This window comes from Taurulus bubalis, assembly GCF_910589615.1.
Source record: "Taurulus bubalis genome assembly, chromosome: 5".
Taxonomy (NCBI): Eukaryota; Metazoa; Chordata; class Actinopteri; order Perciformes; family Cottidae; genus Taurulus; species Taurulus bubalis.
In genome coordinates, this window is record NC_136593.1 from 4,091,625 (window position 1) to 4,113,504 (window position 21,880).

The 21,880-nt window shown below is 43.0% G+C and overlaps 1 protein-coding gene across 1 annotated transcript in view; it reads left to right on the forward strand.

Annotated features, from left to right (window-relative positions):
• Nucleotides 1–1,120: 1,120 nt before the first annotated feature.
• pmepa1 (prostate transmembrane protein, androgen induced 1) overlaps nt 1,121–21,880 on the forward strand; it is a gene marked incomplete at both ends in the record, with an annotated part of 28,807 nt that continues 8,047 nt past the window's right edge. Inside the window, one exon of the mRNA XM_079218876.1 lies at nt 1,121–1,217. Within this exon, the coding sequence (XP_079075002.1) occupies nt 1,121–1,217 (97 nt within the window). The remainder of the gene's footprint in view (nt 1,218–21,880) is intronic.

Sequence of the window (21,880 nt, forward strand, 5' to 3'; positions counted from 1 at the left end):
AGACAGACAGACAGATAGACAGACAGACAGACAGACAGATAGATAGATAGATAGATAGATAGATAGATAGATAGATAGATAGATAGATAGATAGATAGATAGATATACAGACAGATAGATATACAGACAGACAGATAGATAGATAGATAGATAGATAGATAGATAGATAGACAGACAGACAGATATACAGACAGACAGACAGACAGATATACAGACAGATAGATAGATAGATCGATAGATCGATAGACAGTTACTTTAATAATCCTGCAGGGGAAATGTTTTCGCTACAGCAGCATTTATACATACAAGCAATAAAATATAAAAAATGCACAATATACAAATAGAATAATATTAAATGAACATTAACATAGCAAACAAAACCATGTCTGAGCTCTCTGCAGCACTATGTCATATTTATAATAGTAGATTATAAGAGATCGTTTTATTTTCTTCTTCTTTACTTAATGAAAACATGCAACACTGGAAATAATTTGTCATCTTGCCATTAGCACTGTCATCTGCTTCCTCTTCTCTTGTGCTTCAGCAAGACTGGGTGAAAATTGGAGAGAGAGAGAGAGAGAGAGAGAGAGACACTGAGAAATCCCTCGAGACAGACGGAGAGAGAGAGAGAGAGAGAGAGAGAGAGAGAGAGAGAGAGAGAGAGAGAGAGAGAGAGAGAGAGGACCAGACAGACGTCCCTTCGCAGTTTAGTCGCCGGCTGCTCGGCTGAAAGCACGAGCTCGTTTCCGAGGGACGGAAGCGGACATTTAAAGTACAGTTAGTTTGCAGCGACACTCCAGCGGCGCGCCGGCGGACAGAGAGACAGACACATTTCGGAGGAAGAGGAGGGGAAAGCCGAAGAGAGGAGGAGGAGGAGGAGAGAACCGAGACGGGGAGGAGGACGGGCGGCTCGGAGGGGAAGCAGAGGAGGCTGGGGAGAAAAGCGAAAAAGGGAGAATTTTTCGGGGGGAGTTTGGTGCGAACGTGCGTATGTGTGTTCCTCTCCTTCTTCCGACCGCTTTCTCTTCTCCAGCCTCCCCCTCTCTCCCTCACACACACACACACACCCCCGTAGTCTTCCTCGTCTGGAGTATTAATGTCTGGTTTTAGGAGGCTTTAAATGTTGAACTTGATGGGTGTTTTAAACTCCACCTCCGCCAATGTCTCCTGTACTTGTAACTGCAAGCGCTTCACGTCCCTCCAGAGCATGGAAATCAGTAAGTAACTCTATTACATTACTTTTTTTTATGTTCTTGCTGTCTGGCTTTCTTTTTAAAAAAAAAAAAAATTTAACCTCACTGTCATTTTGAATGTATTCCGTGTTGATTATTGTGTGTCAAGTTTTCTCCTTTTCCCTGTAAAAAACTGTAACGTCAAGTTCGCTGAATCGCGAACGTCAGCTTGATTTTAAAAGACGATGGCTTCTCCTCCTCCTCCGAGAAACCCCGTTAAATATATATATATATATATATATACATATATTATTTGTGATTCATAAGGCTGGATTTGGAAAACCCGTCAGTGATTATTAGGGCTGGATTTTGAACTTGAACCAAAACCGCAGAGCGTCCCGTCTCTTCCGCAGAGCCGGGAGGGAATCAACCTTTTGGTTTGGCTCTCTTCGTCTTCACGGCTCTTTTTGCTTTAGACCCAGTTGTGAAAAGCTCAGTTTCTCAGACTTCAGTGTGCTTTGGGCTGCAGAACCTTTGGCGGTGTCTGCGTTTGATCTTGTCTCGCTCGCTACATTTAGGGGAGAGAGAAAAGAAGCCCTTACCGGGGGTTTTCACCGGGAAAACTAAAATGAAATAAATATAAATACTCCGTCTGAATGTGTTCAAAGTACCAGGAAGTTGCCACGGAGGACATTGCGAGCCGGATAGCGGAGGAGGAGGAGGGTTTGCTCGGGTGGGAGCTGGAAGTTTTGTCGCCGCTTCGTCATTCGAGCAAAGCGAAGCCAGACGTCTGTCTAGCCGTCTGCCGGCGTGCGCGCGCGCGCGCGCGCGTGTGTGCGCTTGTGTGTGCCCGGGCGCGCGCGTGTTCGTGTGTGTGGTCGTATCCGGGAAATCCCTGTGTTTATGTGTGTGTGCACAATATGTTTATATATATATGGATGTATATATATATGGATGTATATGTATGTATATATAATATATATGCATACATATACATCCATATATATATATATATATATATATATATATATATATATATATATATATATATATATATATATATATATATACATCCATATATATATAAACAATATATATATATATATATATATATATATATATATATATATATATATATATATATATATATATATATATATGGATGTATATGTATGCATATATACAATATATATACATACATATACATCCATAGATCCATATACATATACATCCATATATATATAAAAATATATATGGATGTATATATATATATATATATATATGGATGTATATGTATGTATATATATATTATATATACATATACATCCATAGATCCATATGCATATACATCCATTTATATAAAAAATATATATGGATGTATATGTATATATATATATATATATATATATATATATATATATATATAAATATATACATATATATGTGCACAGTATGTTTGTATATATATATGTGTGTGTTTATATTTATATATATATGTATTTATATATGGATGTATATGGATTATATGGATATATATACATCCATCCATATATAAATATAAACATATATATATATATGTGCGCAATATGTATGTATATATAATATATATATATATATATATTATATATATAAACATATGTATGTATATATTGTGTGGCTTTTTTATTTTTTTTGGTGAGCGGTTAGGGGTTCTAGTCCCACTGGGGACACCAATGCTGGCAGGTATACAGTCCTAATGCTGAAAGCTGTGTGTGTGTGTGTGTGTGTGTGTGTGTGTGTGTGTGTGTGTGTGTGTGTGTGTGTGTGTGTGTGTGTGTGTGCGTGCGTGCGTGTGTGAGATGCAACTGTTTGGACAAGACATACACATGTCAGAAAAAAAGTCAGCAAAACATGTCTCCCTTCCCCAGTTCAATGTGTTGAATTAAAACGTCTTGTCCCTGAAGTCTGCAGGAATACTCGTCATGATAGTCGCTAATCAGGAATTGACTCTTCTTCATCGCTCTCAACTGAAAATATTCACGTTTTGGAGCGTTAAGTCACACAATCCAACCTTTTATATAACATTTCATGCACCACGCCATTAATCGATGATTCTTTTTACCTGAGATTTATTTAGAAACAGGTTTTTCATGTCGGATGGTTGAAGGAGCGACTTTGAAGGCTCATTGTGATTTTCCAGTTTTTAGATTTGGAAGAAAACATCGCTGAGAACACGGTGACTAATGTGAGCCCCCGACCGTGTGTGTGTGTGTGTGTGTGTGTGTGTGTGTGTGTGTGTGTGCGACGGGTTCATGCCGGTGTCACCAGTCATTAATTTACCACGCAGCTACGCTGGAAATGGCATTCGTCCCAAGCAGACGCTCGCTAAGACCTGCCAGATGTACCAAATGTACACTTTAGTGGGTCCGCATGGATCTAAACAGGTGGAACAAGATAAGAATGCAGACACACACACACACACACACACACACACACACACACAATTCCTCTGTCTGAGAGCAGACATGATGTTTAGTCTGGAAGACAGAGGGAGGGAAACAGATAAACCAAAGGAGGGGAGCGAGGGCGAGGACTGCGGAATACGGAGCAGGGAGGGAAGAGAGTATGTCGAAACTTAGGGAGAAAAAAAAAGAAGGAAACAAGATGTCGGCCAAAAGAAACAAAAACACAGACGCCGGGATAAAAAGCGGGAAAAACGTGCATTGAAGATTATGTCGGAGTCGATGTGGAAAGCCGGTGGGTTGCGAGGCGGAGACTAATGATGCATCGGCCTGTTTATGTGCATGGAAGCAGGATTATGTTTAGAGGCACCGGCCGTACGGGACGTTATGCAGCGGAGTGTGACGGGAAGATGAAAGACACGGAGGAGGAAAGTACAACACGGGATAATCCACGTTATGCACTCGAGATGTGGCGATCAAAGGACGACGCAGACGCGGTGGGGGGGAGAATAACAAAGCCAGGGTCTCCCATGGTCGTTACTTGAGAATATGTTAAGAAATACGTCCATGTCTGGGTGGGAAAGGCTCTCATTGTACAACTGACATCTGATATGATATGAAGCATGAGTAACAACAAACACGAAGGAACAAAGCTGGGGCAAATAAGAGTTATCTGCAATCAGCATTTCTAATCTAGAAAACCAGAAAGCAAAATAGCTACAAATGTGGCACTTAGCTAAAGCAAGATAGCAACACAACTAGTCCTGTAAAGGTCACTCTATTCTCTTTGTTTATCTTCATGAGCTTTATTTATTTATTTATTTATTTTTTTCAGGAAATCAAATATATATATATGGTCAAATTAAACTACATATATATATTTTCTTGGAATGTTGTCCCAGCATATCTCCTTGAAAAAGATTTGAAAAATAAATAACAATTAATAAAATACAATAAATAAATACATAAATACCAATATAAAATAAATAAGTACCAATATAAAGTCAAATACCAGTACTAAATAAAATAAAATAAATACATAGCAATATAAAATAAATACATTGCAATATGAAATAAAATACAAGTACTAAATAAAAAAACAGTAAAAAATAAAATATGGGGTACATGGAGGCTGGTATGTTTTAATATTAGTGTGGACAGGCAACTCAAATTAAAACCCCATCCCTTGCACCTGCAACAGCTGGATTAAAAAGCATTCAAATACTTCAAAGTATTCAGACGGCCAAGACGTGTTCCCGGGCAGCACGCTACGTCTCCATCGAGAGTCTCGGCGTCGCCGTCGCGCCTCTCTGTCCCGCACGCCGCCCCTCACCTGGACCCGTGACGCAGGACACGTACCTGCTACACCCCCTCTGGCATGAAAGAGACACACACACGTATGCAAAAACACATCTGTTCTTCTGAGCGGCAGACATTGCTAGTCAAAGCACATGACATCAGCATTACTCACGGGCTGGCCGTGTGTGCGTGTGTGTGTGTGTGTGTGTGTGTGTGTGTGTGTGTGTGTGTGAGTGAAGTCATCGCTGGTATCAGTTCATAAGAATTGCTCCATACCAGCAGCTTGGTTTCCCTGTACATTTGTTGCTACATGTCTGGCAGTCACAACACCTCCACAGTCTGCCTCTGTCGCCAACATAAATGTTGTCTGACCGTGTGTGTGTGTGTGTGTGTGTGTGTGAGTTCAGCTGGAGGGTAGCGGTATTTATTTTGATAATTGAATTCGAGGAAAAGAGTCAGAGTGTTCCTGAAGTGGACAGGGTGGGAGACACAGGGAGAACACGCTGTGACTGGGCTTTTCTTTCTTCTGGTGAGCACACATTCCTGTAGTTGTCTCGTCACAGGTTCGATTCCTGCAACAACCCGTGTGCCCACGAGCAAAACACAGAAACCTCTACTGCATCTGGGTTTGATTGTTTTTTAATGTTATCTGAACTAATTTAAGTTAAAACCTATGGAAGCCCGTTTCCGCCACAAAAAAAACAAAGTTATGAGGTAATAAAGTCGACATTAAGTGAAATTAACAGGAGGTCAGTGAAGGTCTCATGACCTGTGTAGCTGTGAAACAATCATCTAGCTTCCTATGGGGGTCAGGTCTCATAATTTTGACTTTATTATCTCAAAATTGCGACTTTTTTCCTTTTTTTTTTGTTGTGTTAGCAAACAGGCTTCCATAAAAAACTGCTCAAACTTAAAGATTCAATTGAAAAGGTTCCAAGTGTTTTGTAGTTCCTTAATCCACCTTTTTAACCTGCTTTTTGACGGCTCTGGATACGCCATTGTGAGACCTTTCTGTCCGCTCCTCTCTCTGAAATGAGTTTAGATATGTAATCAGTGAGTGCAGTTAGTGACAGTGTGGGCTCCGCGTCAGCTCTGGGCGGGGCTTAGGGAAAGCTCGGTTGAGATTGTAGTTTTTTTTTGTTGCAACCTGCAAATGAAGAGAGGAGTAAAATATATAAAGCTTTATTTATTTATTTTGTCCTCCTCACAAACAAGCCGAGCTTCACTGAGGCCTCTTGGCATGTGACACAGGGCGTTAGCGTTAATTAATCACAGCTGGTGGAGCACCAGTGAAGGTCAGTGCCCGGCTTCACCTGAGGTACTTTCAGGTGTTTTATCAACCCAAACCACATACAATGGAAACAGCTATTGAGGTTGAGGCAGAATTACATGAGCAATTTGGCGACTGTGATAAATAAAAGATGATTTCTTTTGTCAGAGAACATATCATCCACCTCCAGTTCATGTTCAATAGGACAGTCAACAATATTTACTTTATTTTTAGCTTGAAAAATACAATATAAAGTCCCTCTTCCTTCTTCTTCTTCTTCCTTTGTGATAACCGCGTGTCATCTGTCCCCGTCATGTGTCACAAACATCGCTGTACACACATGCCGCTCACGCTGCGGATCCCATGTGACCCAGAGACGCTGTTCACTAATCAGTGGGAAAAACAAGAACAGCATCCCTTTTCTTTTTTTTATACAGTTCCACTTTTCGGCGGCGTGTCTGCGGCGCAGCGCTATACATCCTGAGGCAACCTGCATGCAACTTTGTCTTTGATCGCTCACCAGAACGAGCAACTTTTTCCCTCCACTATGAATGCGCTGCTTCTCAGGGAGACACAACAATGGAAAGAAACCCAACGAGTCGAGGAGACGTTCAGGCACACTGAACAGCGTTGGAAGCTGAGTTTCCTTGTTTATCCGGCTCTTTTTGTGTCATTATTGTCAGTTTATTTTGGTAAAATGTTTGGGATCTATCGATAGATGAGTGTCGGTGAGGCAACATAGTCACGGTTTTGTGTCGCGGATCGGATCAGCAGAAACAAAAAAAGGTTCTGATACTGAATGACGGTTGTTGAGGAGCCATGTCGACCCATACAGATGCTTTTTGTTGCTTATTCTTTTTTCACCACCACCCCAAACATTCATTAAAACCGCCCTGATGTCAGCGTATATATACAGCGGGTAATTCACATTATTGAAATGATTAGGAAAATAATCTTGACATTAATAGTTTTAATGATGTACTATAAGCTGCTAAGAGCTGGTGTTATGAAGTTAAGCAGGTCATAACTTCCTCTCTAATATCCATTTTATGTTGCTGTGAAAACATTTGACTAAATGACACTTGAACACATCATGATACCATCATAATGGACCTTCTGTTAATAAGAAAAGCCATCACAACGTAGCTAAATGGAACCTCCGTATGTTCGTCGTTAGCAACGCTGCTTCCACCGTTAGTGGATTCATGGATTTGTTGTGTACAATGTAGCGTTATAACGATGTCGGCGACCAGAAAGCATTAACGACGCCCCTCCAGTGCATATTGTTACAATATTGATCGGCGATGAAACTTTATTTTTCACACTTTCATGGTTAAAGTGTATTTAGTGTGTCGTTAACGTTGATGTCAAACCTGGGAGGGATTCGCACCGTCAACTGCGGTCTGTTACACCAGTGGTCTGTTACACCAGTAGTCTGTTACACCAGTGGTCCGTTACACCAGTGGTCCGTTACACCAGTAGTCTGTTACACCAGTGGTCCGTTACACCAGTGGTCCGTTACACCAGTGGTCTGTTACACCAGTGGTCCGTTACACCAGTGGTCCGTTACACCAGTAGTCTGTTACACCAGTGGTCTGTTACACCAGTGGTCTGTTACACCAGTGGTCTGTTACACCAGTGGTCTGTTACACCAGTGGTCCGTTACACCAGTGGTCTGTTACACCAGTGGTCCGTTACACCAGTGGTCTGTTACACTTATATTTTATGAAATATTTATTTAGGATTTTTGAATGGATGTTACTTTTACATATATATATTTTAAATCTCACGCACCCCCATTTGAGAACCACTGTGTTAAACCATAACGTAAAAATAAAAATCAGTCGCATCGAAATGTACTTATACAGAAAGTAAAAGCGCTCCTTATGCAGAATGACCCATTTCATAATAATAATAATGATATTGTATATAAGGAATATTATATTATATTACTGAATTATAGTAATGCAAAAGTGTTCATTGCTTTAATGCTGTAGATGGCAGCTTACATGACAGCTTTAATATTTACTGCTGGGTCGTTGCATGATAATACATTTATTTGTTGATTACATGTTGCATGAATCCAAATCTGCAATCTGAAGTAGAAAGAACCGGAAGCACTCGAGCTGAAAACACAGATAAGCACATTAACGCTCCATCGCTTGTGTTTATTTAAAGGAGAGACGTTTTCCACAAATCCACGCGACATCGAGAGTTCGATCCCGTCGTATTGTTTCAACAGTTTGTGCTTCTCGCCTTTTACTTCTCATTGATTTGGGGTTTTCTTTACTTCCCTCCTCTCGACGCGTCTCCCTTTCTCTCGCTCACTCAGTGAATCATGGAAATGAAATGATGGAGTCTGTTCTGGCGGCCCTCCTAGACTTATTATGTAAACCCCTCTCTGTCTGGCTGCCTCCGTGCGTGTGCGTGTGCGCGCGCACGTGTCCGCCTGCGTGTGTCTGTTCATTTCCTGTCTGTGTGTATGTGCTGCATGTGATGTTGTGATAGTCAGTTGAGGATTTGTAAAATTATATATATATATATATATATATATATATATATAGAAAAAAAATTAATCTGTTCTACTTTTGCCTTTTCTTGCGGTGAAGAAGAGCGGGAGATAAAATGTGTGTTGACAAAAAGCCAGTGTAGATCAAGCTCGGCCTTTTGTGTTGCCTTTTTTTTTGATTGACAGCTGGCATCGTCATCCCAGAGCCAGAAGCGCTTTAATCCTCGCATGAGATGAACACACATTAATTTGTCCCAGAAAGATATTGTTCATCCGCCGAAAGTCGACTCAGCCGCCGTCTTAGTTTCATGTGCCGCGCGACACTGGGAGCGGCCCAGTACAGACACGGTCTCACTGGAGGCCGATGCTCAAGAGCACGTCGGTAGCAGCTGTTAATGAGTTCACAACCAGGACCATGACCAGGACCAGGACCAGGAACAGGACCAGGACCAGGACCAGGACCAGGAACAGGACCAGGACCAGGACCAGGACCAGGACCAGGGCTGAGAGGGCCAGGCTTGTCAGACACCAGTAAAACGAGGTTTTCTAAAGGGACTCTGGTGCTTGGAAAACACTACCGTCTTTGTCCACAGGGGCCGCCAGAGTCAACGCAACGTTAGCATTTCTCGTAGTAGCTTTAACATTCTTGGCCAACTTTAGAATTTATTCAGCAACTACGGTGGTTCGTTTTGTTGTTTTGAAGGCTCATGGGTATTGTAGTTATTTAGAACCGCCAACGACGCCAAACTGACGGAAAAATAGCAGATTTATCAGAAACAAAGTTCAGTTTCTATGTCAATAAACGGTCCACATATTAAAAGAGACATTTTAAATTGGAATGCAGAACAAGGATAACAACCCCGCCATATATAGTAATAATAATAATAATAATGCATTTAATTTATATAAATTATACTCAAAGACACTTGAATGCAACTCTATACTCAAGTTTCTGCTGCCTCTAATGTCTTTCTACCATCTTTTCCTTTTTTTTAAGTTGAGCCTTTTATATCAGGAAAATCAAGAAAAAAATCATGGTATAAATCCCTGCCCCCCCCCCCAAAAAAGCATGTTATGTATCAAATTAAACATAAAAATCAAGGCTACAATAATATATAAACCCGATGTACAACCTCTAAACACAACTCAAACAATAAATAGGATTAGGGGTTAGGGTTTGGGTGTGGGCTTAAAGGGTTAAGCTCCTTGCTCATCTCCTTCCTTCCTCGCTCACGTCCTTCTCCCTTGCTCCCTTTCCTTCTCCCTCTCCTTTCCTTCCTTCATGCCTCACATTCAACCTCTCAGCTGTTCATTGTTTCTCGGTCTAGACACCAATAACGCCACACACAGAAACCTGAAGAAGAAATCACCGTCATATGCATATATGTAGATGCATGCAGCAGTGCGTGCGTCTGCGGGTCAAGGTCACCGTCACTTTGGGGGTTGTGTGTGTGTGTGTCTGTGCTCTCTGCATATCATCTGCATACAAGACAGTGTTCAGCGGAGGCCCTTGTAGTCTGTTGCACCCACGTTGTCCCATTAATTAGTCTGAAGTGAGCGGGCCCTGTACGTCTGTGAATAAATCCACACAGAGGCCGTCACGGGCCCGAGAGGCAGCGCTATAAATAAAGGCGATGACTGTCTGCCTGCTATACGCACACAGTGTCATGCCACTACGTGGTAAAAGACGGTCTCTTGTTTTTTATTAATTGGTCTGGTTCTTCTAAATACTTCAATTGTTGTCTATTTACGTCGCGCAAAACAACCTAAACAATCTCGTCTTTCATTAATTAGTCTGGCCCCGGTGGGGGGACGTTGCCGGAGGATTGTCTCGTTTCCAAATGTTCACATTAACAACTGACTTTTGTTGATTACTGTCGTTTACCCTGTAAGGTCCAGGGTGGAAGAGATCGTGAATGTCAAGTCGTCTGCTGGAAAACAGAATTGGTGTACTTTGATATGTTTAACTGGGAAAAGCTGCACTATTATTGATGAATTTTAATTAGAATTGAAACAATCAATTATTTGATGTACCGCTATTTGGATAACAGATTTCTTCATTTCTTTATTTTGTAAGCAAATATATTCACCTATTTCCAGCTTTAGTTCACTGGATAGAAACGTCTAAAAAGAAAAATGGAGGAGTTCATCTCACTCTTGTAGTTGTTTTGCTTTTGGTTTCTCTTTTTAGCTGCTTGAAGGCACATATTATACAACCACAAAAAAGAAGAAAACACACGCACACACACTTGAGAAACAACTCCTGTACAGAGGGGGATTCTTGACAATATTCACCCTTTAAAAACACATATATATAGAGATATTTATATACATATTTATTTATATGTATATATACACATATATTTATTTATATATATATATGTTTATATATACACATATATATTTATATATTCTTTTATTTGTATTTATTTATATATATATTTATTTATATATATAATATACATATATATTAATTAATAAATATATATATATACACATATATATGTATAAATAAAAAAATATATATACACATATCAATGTATAAATAAATAAAAAAAATACATATATATATATACAAATATATATATACACATATATATGTATAAATAAATATATATTTATTTATAAAAAAAATATTATGTTTGTATGCACCTGCCTTATGACGACATCCTGTGTGACGAGGAATAGGAAGCCGTTCTCCGGCATGAGTGAGTCGGCCTCTGCTCATATCTATCGCACATAATTTGCGATTACTAATTTAGGTTTTCAGATGTATGTATGCAAATGCTTGTTGTGTTTATGCGGGCTTTTAGTTTGCATATGAAACCAACGTTGCCGGGTGCATCTGCGGCGAGAAAGGTGGCGGGCGGGGTGAGGCATGTCTGGGAGAGCAAAGGTCAGGGGTCAGGTCAAGAGAAGGCAGGGAGGGGGAGGGGCGGAAAGGCTGCATGTTGATCTGCATTGTTTGGTAATAATTTGACTTCTCTTTGCTTTCGATAAGCCTCATCTTCATGGTTTAGTTTGTTAAAACAACTAAAAGCACCTCTGCAGGTTCCCCAAAATGTGACCCTGCATGTTTCAAACTCAGTGCTGGAAAAGGTCTCTGTGCTGAATATGAGCTTCATGTACCGGGGCTAAATAATTTTTTATTAGTTGTTTTTTTGCTGGATGAATATCTGGTGGGACAGATATTTTCTTGAATGAAAATATTGTCAAAAGTTAAAGGATAATCCTGATTTACGATGTAAGAAAAAACTATAAAATGTCTGCATTGTAGAGTTTAAACTATCGATCTCGACTCTGCTCAGAGCTGCGTTATTACAAACGCACAGCAGTGTTGAGTGTGCGAAGCTGCACGTCGTGGCGGAAAATCTGATTTTCTTTGGACGTGCATACGAGAGTAATGCCGGAACGTTCCTCGCACAGCGACACGCACGTATTGTTCTTTTAATAAACGCGCAGCCTCACACGACCAGACGACGTCACTCGAGTGTGAGGCCGCGTCTAGACAAGAGACGCTTCAGACCCCCGGCACCCGACATGCTCGTCCATGACCGTGGGCTTGACCCCCCCGACACACACACACACACACACACACACACACACACACACACACACACACACACACACACACACAGACTTGTACGGAGGACTGCGTCTGCCTCACTTTGCCCTCTGGCCCGCAGGAAACAGCTGGGACCACAACATTTGCATCTTTTTCACTCCATTGGCGTGTTTCTCACGTGTTTCTCACGTGTTTCTCACGTGTTTCTCACGTGTTTGAATGGTTGACGTCCGGCCGCTCGCAGTGGAGCAGCGTTGCGTTTCGGGCTGTTTGACTTTAAAGTGTCCGGCCTCTGGGAAACCTGTGAGCGGCAGTTCTTCTGACATCTTGCGGACCAAATGGTGAATTAGTCCGAGAAACAAAGATGTCGCTCATTGTGCTCTGAGGAGGAATGTAGTGGATGTTTCTGCACAGCGGTCGTGGCGATTAAACTGTTAAGCCCTATATATCAGGAAAATCAATGGTATAAATCCCTCCCCCACCAAAAAAAACAAACATGTTAGGTATCAAATTAAACATAAAAATCAGGGCTACAATAATATATAATCCCGATGTACAACCTCTAAACACAACTCAAACAATAAATAGGTTTAGGGGTTGGGGTTATTAGGGTTAGGGCTTACAGGGCTACAACGGTCCTTGATACAACCAACAGAGCTAAAAGGAGAATAAATATATTGGGAAAAAAATCTATAATAATGGAGCTTAGAGCATATGCGGATACTTCACCTCAACGTATTAATTATGACTCCGTTAAAGTCTTTGTGAGCGCGAGGAAGCGTGAGAACTGATGATGAGGAGGAGGATGAGGATCGGCCAAAAAAAGGCAGAATGTACCGGAACAAAAAGATGTTCATTCAGGTGTCTGCTCAAGGTTGCATCATCACGGCATCAGACTCCGCCTCCTCTCAAAAGTTCCGATCCCATTCAACCGCACGGCCTTGACAAAGACAAAAGGCTTCTCATTTCTCTTTGAGAGTCTGCAGAAGAGGAAGATACGCAGGGACATTTTTCTCTCCCTTTGTACAGTTCAAAGATCTTAAAAAGGGCCGCTTTTCTCCTTTTCTTCTTCCCCTGCCTCCAACATGAACGGGTACACGCACGGACAAAGTCTTGTGGCAGGAAGTGATCTCCGAGCCAACGAGTTGAATGAATAAAAAAAAAAGAAATAATAAAAGCTCCCGTCACACCTGAGCTGACAGATTCTTGGCAACATCCGAAACGCAAACGCTGCCCGCAATGTATCCAACAGCCTCCCACACCTCGTCCAGCGCAGGGCGGGTAGGCCCTGCCAGCTGGCACACACACACACACACACACACACACACACATATACATATATATATGAGGCCCATATCGTTTTGCGGCCCACAGCTTGTTTACCATCCATCCATTACGCCTTCATTACTCAACCGCGGCTCCACTCATGGTAAACATTTCTGACACCGATGCTGGAAAGAAATGTTGACGGCTTAAGTCGCTGTCAGCCGTGAAGTCGAGTTCACGGGAATGTCAGGAGACGGGAACGAGAAACAGACTTTCCAGGTGTGTGTGTGTGTGTGTGTGTGTGTGTGTGTGTGTTGTGTTTCCTCCCCTGCCAGACGTCACATGTGATAAACGTTGACTCAAGAGGCCTTTTTTCTTTCTTTCTGGCCAGCAGGAATTCTGTTTTTTTTTTGCGATGCAAACCGCCGAAAAATTCCAACACGAAATACCCAGACGGTTAAATGTGTTTTACCTCCCCCCCCCCCCCCCATACACACACACACACACACACACACACCCTCGTTTTTGTTCTGTCTTTTTCCCATAAAAAAAAGAAAAAACTTTCCTCCCTACACTTCGTTTGAGCGGCTTTGTCACTGTGATCTCGTTTGGGTGTCTGCAGACATTTTTGTTTCGTCTGAAGCTGTGGTTATCTTTCTCTCACACACACACACACACACACACACACACACACACACACACACACACACACGAGAGAGAGGGCGAGTTGATTCACGCGGAGGATGTGAGCGTGGAAGAAAAGCTCTATTCAGGTCCAGGTGTTTCCACTTGTCGGCGGCTCCGGTGAGGCCGGTGAAGCTTCCGTGTCTTGCTCAAGGGCAGAGGAAGTCATTGTCCAGTGGACAAATTAAAATCATATAAACTATTGAAATATTGATAATAGTGTGTGCTGAAGAAGTCTTAAACTTCTCCTCGACCTTTTTTTGTGTCCTTTTAAAGTGAAGCGATGTCCACTTGTATGAGACGGGGGCGTGGCCTCCGTGACATCACCCATAGGTGATGCCCAAAAGCAGTTTCCCCATAGACGTGCATGGGAAGGAGACTTCTGTAACTCAGCAGATGTTTTATCCTTCAGGTAAATCAACCCGTCTCATAGAATATTTTTATTTTTTTATTTGTTATTTTACACAAGATACCACTCGACGTCGAACCGAAATAAACCGAAAATGAACTGATGATGACAACACACAAACAGCAGGTCATTTAGAGACTAGAGATCCACCTTATGACCGTGTCCACCTGATGCGTTCAAGTCTCCAGTGAAACGTCGGCCCCCTTTAGCGGCTCGGCGTTCCACTTCCTTCGCCCGCTGGTCTCAGACCGCCGGTGCGGGTGTACTGTGGCGCATCGGAGCCGGCTGACCGATTTCAGCTCGATACGAGGCGGTTGGTAAGAGCTGAGACCACAGCCTGACACACACACACACACACACACACACACACACACACGCAATGAACCCTAGATGTCCGTGTGATACATTAGCATTATTCATAATATTGACCCATTTTTTCCGCACACACATTCATGTAAAATGTAGCCACAGTGAGACGTGCTTTCAATTCATTACCATTGTTTATTAATGGTAATGAATTGACTTTCCCAGACACACACGCCCACACACACACACACACACACACACACCCACGCACACAGGGTCAGACATTCAAAGCATTCAGACATTGTTGTGTCTAGCCAGGTGTGTGTGTGTGTGTGTGTGTTTGTTTGTGTAAGGACCGGCAGAGCTGGTTTTGGTTTAGTAGAAAAACTCTATTTGGACAGGGACATCATGTCTGGCACACACACACACACACACACACACACACACACACACACGCACAAACATCCCCTTCCTCTGCAGGCTTGATCTCACACTCTATCTAACACATAGATTTGTCCTCGGATGTGTTTTTTAGAGCCGGTTCCCGTCGTCTCAGCGGTCGTAACCACTGAAGCGCCGTTAATGCTCGCCCATAAACATGCAGGGAGGTTCAGAAAATGACTTTCTGCTTTCTGTAATGCACATTCTGCTCGAAAAAAAACAACCTTCAACTATTAAGTGAGCTTCGGGAGGATCGGTTTTACACGATCGGCGGTTTAATTCAGTTTTCTGTCGTCAATGAAAAAGTTCTTGAGAAGTCGTCTGACATTATAGTCCATTCCGTCTCCTCGGCCGTATGTCATACAGATTGTTTTTTTTTCTTCGAAAATGTAAAAGTATTGATGCTTATTGTGATGTATATTATTGTGATATAGTTTTTTAGATTGAAACGCTTTGGCTCAAGGGCACGTTGGCAGTGTTTGTCACTGCGGGGATTTAACCGGTTACCTCTCTGATGTGCTACATACACACCCTCCACTGCAGACAGTTCATGATTATTGTTATGTCTAGTATCAATTTGGATCACAGCCATCTCACACACACACACACACACACACACACATACACACACACACACACACACACACACACACAGCCCTCTGCATGTGACCTGCCCTGCGCGACTCCGTCTGACTTCCCTCTTTTCTTTCACATTCAAATGAACAGTGTGCGTCTGTGTGTGTGTGTGTGTGTGTGTGTGTGTGTGCGTGTGTGTGTGTGTGCGTGCGGAAAACCGAGTGTGTGTGTGTGCGGGGGTGCGAGACGACAGGGGTAGTCTAGCTCCTTCTGGCTAGAATTCTAATGAGCATCGCACACACACACACACACACACACACACACACACACACACACACACACACACACACACACACACACACACACACACACACTGAGCGAGCCAGACAAGCACCTGATAATGAGGTTTGATTTTCATATGTTTCAGACAGTACGCTCTGCAGGTCAGCTCGTACACAGAGGATCAGTGTGTGTGTGTGTGTGTGTGTGTGTGTGTGTGTGTGGCTCCTGAGTGATTTCTGTTGGACTTTACTCACTCTCACTCTTTCCATTGTTAACATTAATGGCCGTGTGTGTCTACTCCACTAGACGCGTCGCTGTGTGTCCCGTCTCCACGTTACCGGTGTTTGCGATGTCCACACACTTCCACACAACCACACTTCCACCTCCTGGTTGTGTGTTTCATTCTCACAGCCAGACGGCTGCTTGTGGCGACTTTAAAACACGGAAATAACGCCAGCGATCAAACGCTCTCTCTCGGTTTGGCTACGTGTCATTCAGGCGCGGTGGTCTGCTTCATGCATTTGATGTTGTTGTTTTTTATTTCGTTTTAGTGTAAGCCGAAATAAAAGAGGAGAAAAGTTGCAACACAAGAATTTTTTGCTGAATATTGTGACCAGCTACTACAAATATATAGAAATGTATCGAGGAGTAGATAAAACATATTAATACTTTTTTTTATCTCGCTTCTTTAAAATTATTATTATTAAGAATGGTCAGCGGCGTTGCTGTCAGCAAGCTAACTTGTAGCTAGTTCGCTTCCTAAATTCCCGGCGGGATCAAAATGTTTAGAAAAGGCCAAAGATGACGCTGAAGCGTTCAATATTATTGAACTCTATCTCCCATCATGCATTGCGCTCAAGGAAAAAGACGAGAAAAAAAACTTTTTTTGCCGTGAAAGTAACACATTTAATGTGAGAAGAGCTCACTTCCGTTTTATTTTTTGAACCTTTCACAATAAAAGCCCGAGGCGTATACTGCGCTTACCAGAGGGAGCGTTTAACATGGGAGCTCCCTGGATTAGCATGCTAACTTTAGACCAATGCTCCAGCCTCTTCTTCCCCTCGACACGACTCTACTCATCCAGTACTGGCCTCGAATACTTCTATGTACTACTCTGTTGTACTCTGTTACTGCGCCTCGAATACTTCTATGTACTGAGAGAAGTGATTTAATATATATAATATTTGGTACATGTACAACGTACTGCAGCAGATGTTTTTTACGTGTTTCATCAGAAGATGTCCTTGTTGCATCGTTGACATACAGGAAATGCCTCGTGATGCAATGTGGAATGGCTCATGATATTTGTCATAAAAGTCTCATTTTTTATTTCATAAATCTCATTAGCTACAGCTGACTTCTTCTAGCTGGCCTGTAATGGTGTTTATGGCAATACAGTATTACTATATTTATATATTAATTAATTATTTTTAATATATGAGACGGGATAGAAACATGAGGAAGGGATGATAATGACACACACACACACACACACACACACACACACACACACACACACACACACACACACACACACACACATGCCTCCATCTCCATTTTCCCACTGTTGAAACCAATAGTGGGAGTTTTGTGGACCAAAGTTCCCACACTTGTTGGCTGCACCATGACCGTGGCTTCCAAAGTCAATGGTGTGTGTGTGTGTGTGTGTGTGTGTGTGTGTGTGTGTGCCCCCCCCCCACCCCCCTTTCACCCCCTATAGCCTTTCTCATGGAAATTGGCAAGCAAGCAAATTGTGTGCACCTATGACCTATAACTCTCTCTCTCTCTCTCTCTCTCTCTCTCACACGCAAACACAAACACACACACACACACACACACACACACACACACACACACACACACACACACACACAGCTGTCTGTGCTATTTCTGACTACCCAGACTGTCGAGTCATCCCAGGACTGAGAAAGCAGAAAAGGGAGGAGGGGGAGGGGAGGAATTAGCAAGCCTCTCTCTCCCTTCTTGCCCTTTTCTCCTTCCTCTCCTCCCTCTCTTCTCTCCCCTTCATTCATTTTTCAATTCTTTCTCTTTCCTGGCCTCGTCTTTTCCTCTCTTCTCTTCCAGCCTTCCCGTATCGTTTCCGTCTACGATGTCTACGTCTTTCCATCTGTCCTTCGAGAACTTTCTTTTCTTTCTCCTTCTCTCATCGGGTTTCCTCTCTTTCCTCTAGTTTTCTTCATCCTTTCCTTCCACTGCTGCAGGAAGAAGGAGGGATGAAAACCAGCCATGATAAAAGGCACATTTTTAAAGTATTTACTCAGATTTTCTGTCTGTTAATTAATGAATTCTCATACACCTACTTACTGGATGTAATTCATAAACATCTACAAAATCTTTGCGTAATAGTGAACCAGGAAGTAAAGAAAACCACCATCTTTTCCTCAGCTTTACTTGCAGCTTAAACCTTATGGAGTGGATTGAACATTGAAGATTGCTGGACTTTCGTAGGGGAGATGTTGTGTGAGGAGACGCTGCAACCGCCTTCCATGCTTCCTGCAAAGTGAAGCGAGTCACAGAGTTCAGTCCGGTCTGCCGTGCATTAACTGTAACGACCGCCACCGTGCAGAAGGTACATGAGACTCGGTCATGTAGCTCAAGGTCTCGAGTCCTCGTCGTTATAAACTACTGTGTGATGAGCTGGGCATCTTTCCGGTCTAAAATGTAAGCAATAAAACCATGAACGAATGGATTTAGCCCGATTATCCACACTTGACTCTCTCTAAGCGCCGCTAATTCTGATTGACTTCCAGCACCCGCTTCCTCCACTGCCTCCTACACGAGCATCCTCGCTCACTTCTTTCCATTCCTCTTCCCTCCACTCGTTCCTTCCCCCTCTCCTACCTCCTCTCCTGCACCCTCCCCCTCACTCTCTCTCTGTCTGCTCTCTCCGAGCCATCTGACTCGGCATTGACCGCCTGTGACCTTTAGCTGAATGCAGAAGCAGGAGGAGGAGGAGGAGGAGGAGGAAGAGGAGGCAGATAGACGGAGAGCAGGCAGCGGATGACAAATGAGCTAATTGCTTTAGATTAACCACGGAGTGTCGGCCGGCTCGCAGCCTCGTCCTGTCTAGACGCCGCCGCAGAGGGAGGGAGCCGACCTGCAGTCTCTCTCGTGCAACGCGGCCGACAAGCGAACACGTTTGATTGTTTTTTCCACATTTTTTTCCATGCTTTTACGTAAAAGATGAGGTCAGTAATCCACCCACAGCAGGAGCATGTGTATTGAAGAGGTGCCGCTGCGATTTAGTATTATACTTCCATAAAGTCGAGGGTCTCACAAAAGACAGATTCTTAAACAAACTGGGTCAGAGATATCCTGACCTTTAGTTCCTATCAAGCTCCAAAACTCCTGCATTTCCCATGATGCAACATTGAGGTGTTTTCTTGAAGTCCACAACACCCGTTTAGTAACTCCTTCGGCTCTCCGCCGAGTGAAGCCGACGCGGAAGTGTCTTAAAACATGCATTCTCTCTAATGGCCACCAGGGGGCGACGATGGTCACTTCCTGTTCTCTGTTGCAAAAGAAACTAGGACGGCAACGGACAAAATCCAAGATGGCGACGACCAAAATGACGAACTCGAGGCTTCAAAAGCGCCGTCAACGTCACCCATCGGCGCTTTTGAAGCCTCGAGTTCGCCATTTTGGTCGTCGCCATCTTGGATTTTTGACCCAAGTTGCCAATACGGATACAAAGGATAGAAAAGCTTTTACTTTATATAGTTTTAAACCAAAAACATTTCGACCTTCACGGAGAGAAACTCTGGAACATGCAGCTGTTATTAAATTAATATAATGTTTGCAGAATAACAACAAAAGTTGAAGGAATCTGTTCAAATAAAAGACGTTGTGACCTCGGCGTTCCGGCGTTCCGCATTATTAAAAATGTAGCATTTGCAAAGCTTTAGTTTTTTGAAAGAAGCTTCAGAAATGCGTTCAGTATTTTACAAAAATAAACGCGAGGAATCAAACGCAGAAAACTCTTGAGTGCCGTTTTGGCTCAGCCTTAAAGAAAAGTGTGTCCGTGTGAATCTCCACTGTTTTGGCCTAAAGGAGGTTTTCACCGGCGCTTTAAAAATGATTTCTTTTCATGCCAAAAAACAAACAGAAAGGAAGAGGAGTTGGGGGAGAGAGAAACATTTGGACGGAAACAAAAAAAGAGGATGGTGTCTGTTAGGGTGCAGAGTGGAAGGAGTGAGGTGAGGGAGGAAGGGAGGAAAGGAAAGAAGGAAGAAGCAATGGAGGGAAAAGGGAGAGCTGGGCTCAACACTCGACCGTCGCCATGTTGAGAGCCGTGTGGAGGCAATGGATGTGACCATGTTTTGAATGCGGACGGCGTAGAGAAGCGACCTGTCAATCACCTCGTAGCCCCGCCCTAAAGCGTCCCCTGCTTTATGGTCTGTTTGACTCTAAATGACCATAATTTACTAAATGAACATCATGCTGTATTGAAGAAGACTTGAAACTAGAGATTGAGACATAAACTCATGTTTACAATGTTTACTGAGGGAATACATCAAGAGAAGTAGAGTCATGGCAGAAATAGTTTGGTCACCGCCATAATGACATTTTTTCAATGTAAAGATTCATCAGTAAATGTTTGCATTGGTGGTGAAACAACAAGACAAGGAGAAGGAGAGGAGAGGAAGGAGAGAGGAAAGGAAAGGATAGGAGAGGAAAGGAGAGGAGAGGAGAGGAGAGGAAAATAGAGGAGATGAGAGGAAAGGAGTGGAGAGGAAAGGAAAGGAGATGAGAGGAAAAGAGAGGAGATGAGAGGAAAGGAAAGGAGAGGAAAGGAGTGGAGAGGAAAGGAAAGGAGAGGAGAGGAGAGGAAAAGAGAGGAGATGAGAGGAAAGGAGTAGAGAGGAAAGGAGAGGAGATGAGAGGAAAGGAGTGGAGAGGACAAGAGAGGAGATGAGAGGAAAGGAGAGAGGAAAGGATAGGAGAGGAAGGAGAGGAGATGAGAGGAAAGGAGAGGAGAGGAAAAGAGAGGAGATGAGAGGAAAGGAGTGGAGAGGGATGGAGAAGAGAGGAAAGGAAAGGAAAGGAGAGGATAGGAGATGAGAGAGGAGAGAGGAGAGGAGGGAAAGGAAAAGAAAAAGAAAGGAGAGGAAAGGAAAGGAGAGAGAAGAGGAAAGGAGCGAGGAGAGGAAAGGAAAGGAGAGAGGAGAGGAAAGGAAAGGAGAGGAAAGGAAAGGAGAGGAAAGGAGAGAGGAGAGGAAAGGAGAGGAAAGGAAAGGAGAGAGAAGAGGAAAGGAGTGAGGAGAGGAAAGGAAAGGAGAGAGGAGAGGAAAGGAAAGGAGAGGAAAGGAGAGGAAAGGAGAGAGGAGAGGAAAGGAGAGAGGAGAGGAAAGGAGCGGAAAGGAAAGGAGAGAGGAGAGGAAAGGAAAGGAAAATAGAGGAAAGGAGAGAGGAGAGGAAAGGAAAGGAGAGGAAAGGAAAGGAGAGGAGAGGAAAGGAGAGAGGAGAGGAAAGGAGCGGAAAGGAAAGGAGAGAGGAGAGGAAAGGAAAGGAAAGGAGAGGAAAGGAGAGGAAAGGAGAGGAAAGGAAAGGAGAGGAAAGAAGAGAGGAGTTGTCGGAGTGTTTTGGCTGAAAGATGAAGTTTATCACCAGCCGATGGAACAGAGAGACGGACAAGCTGT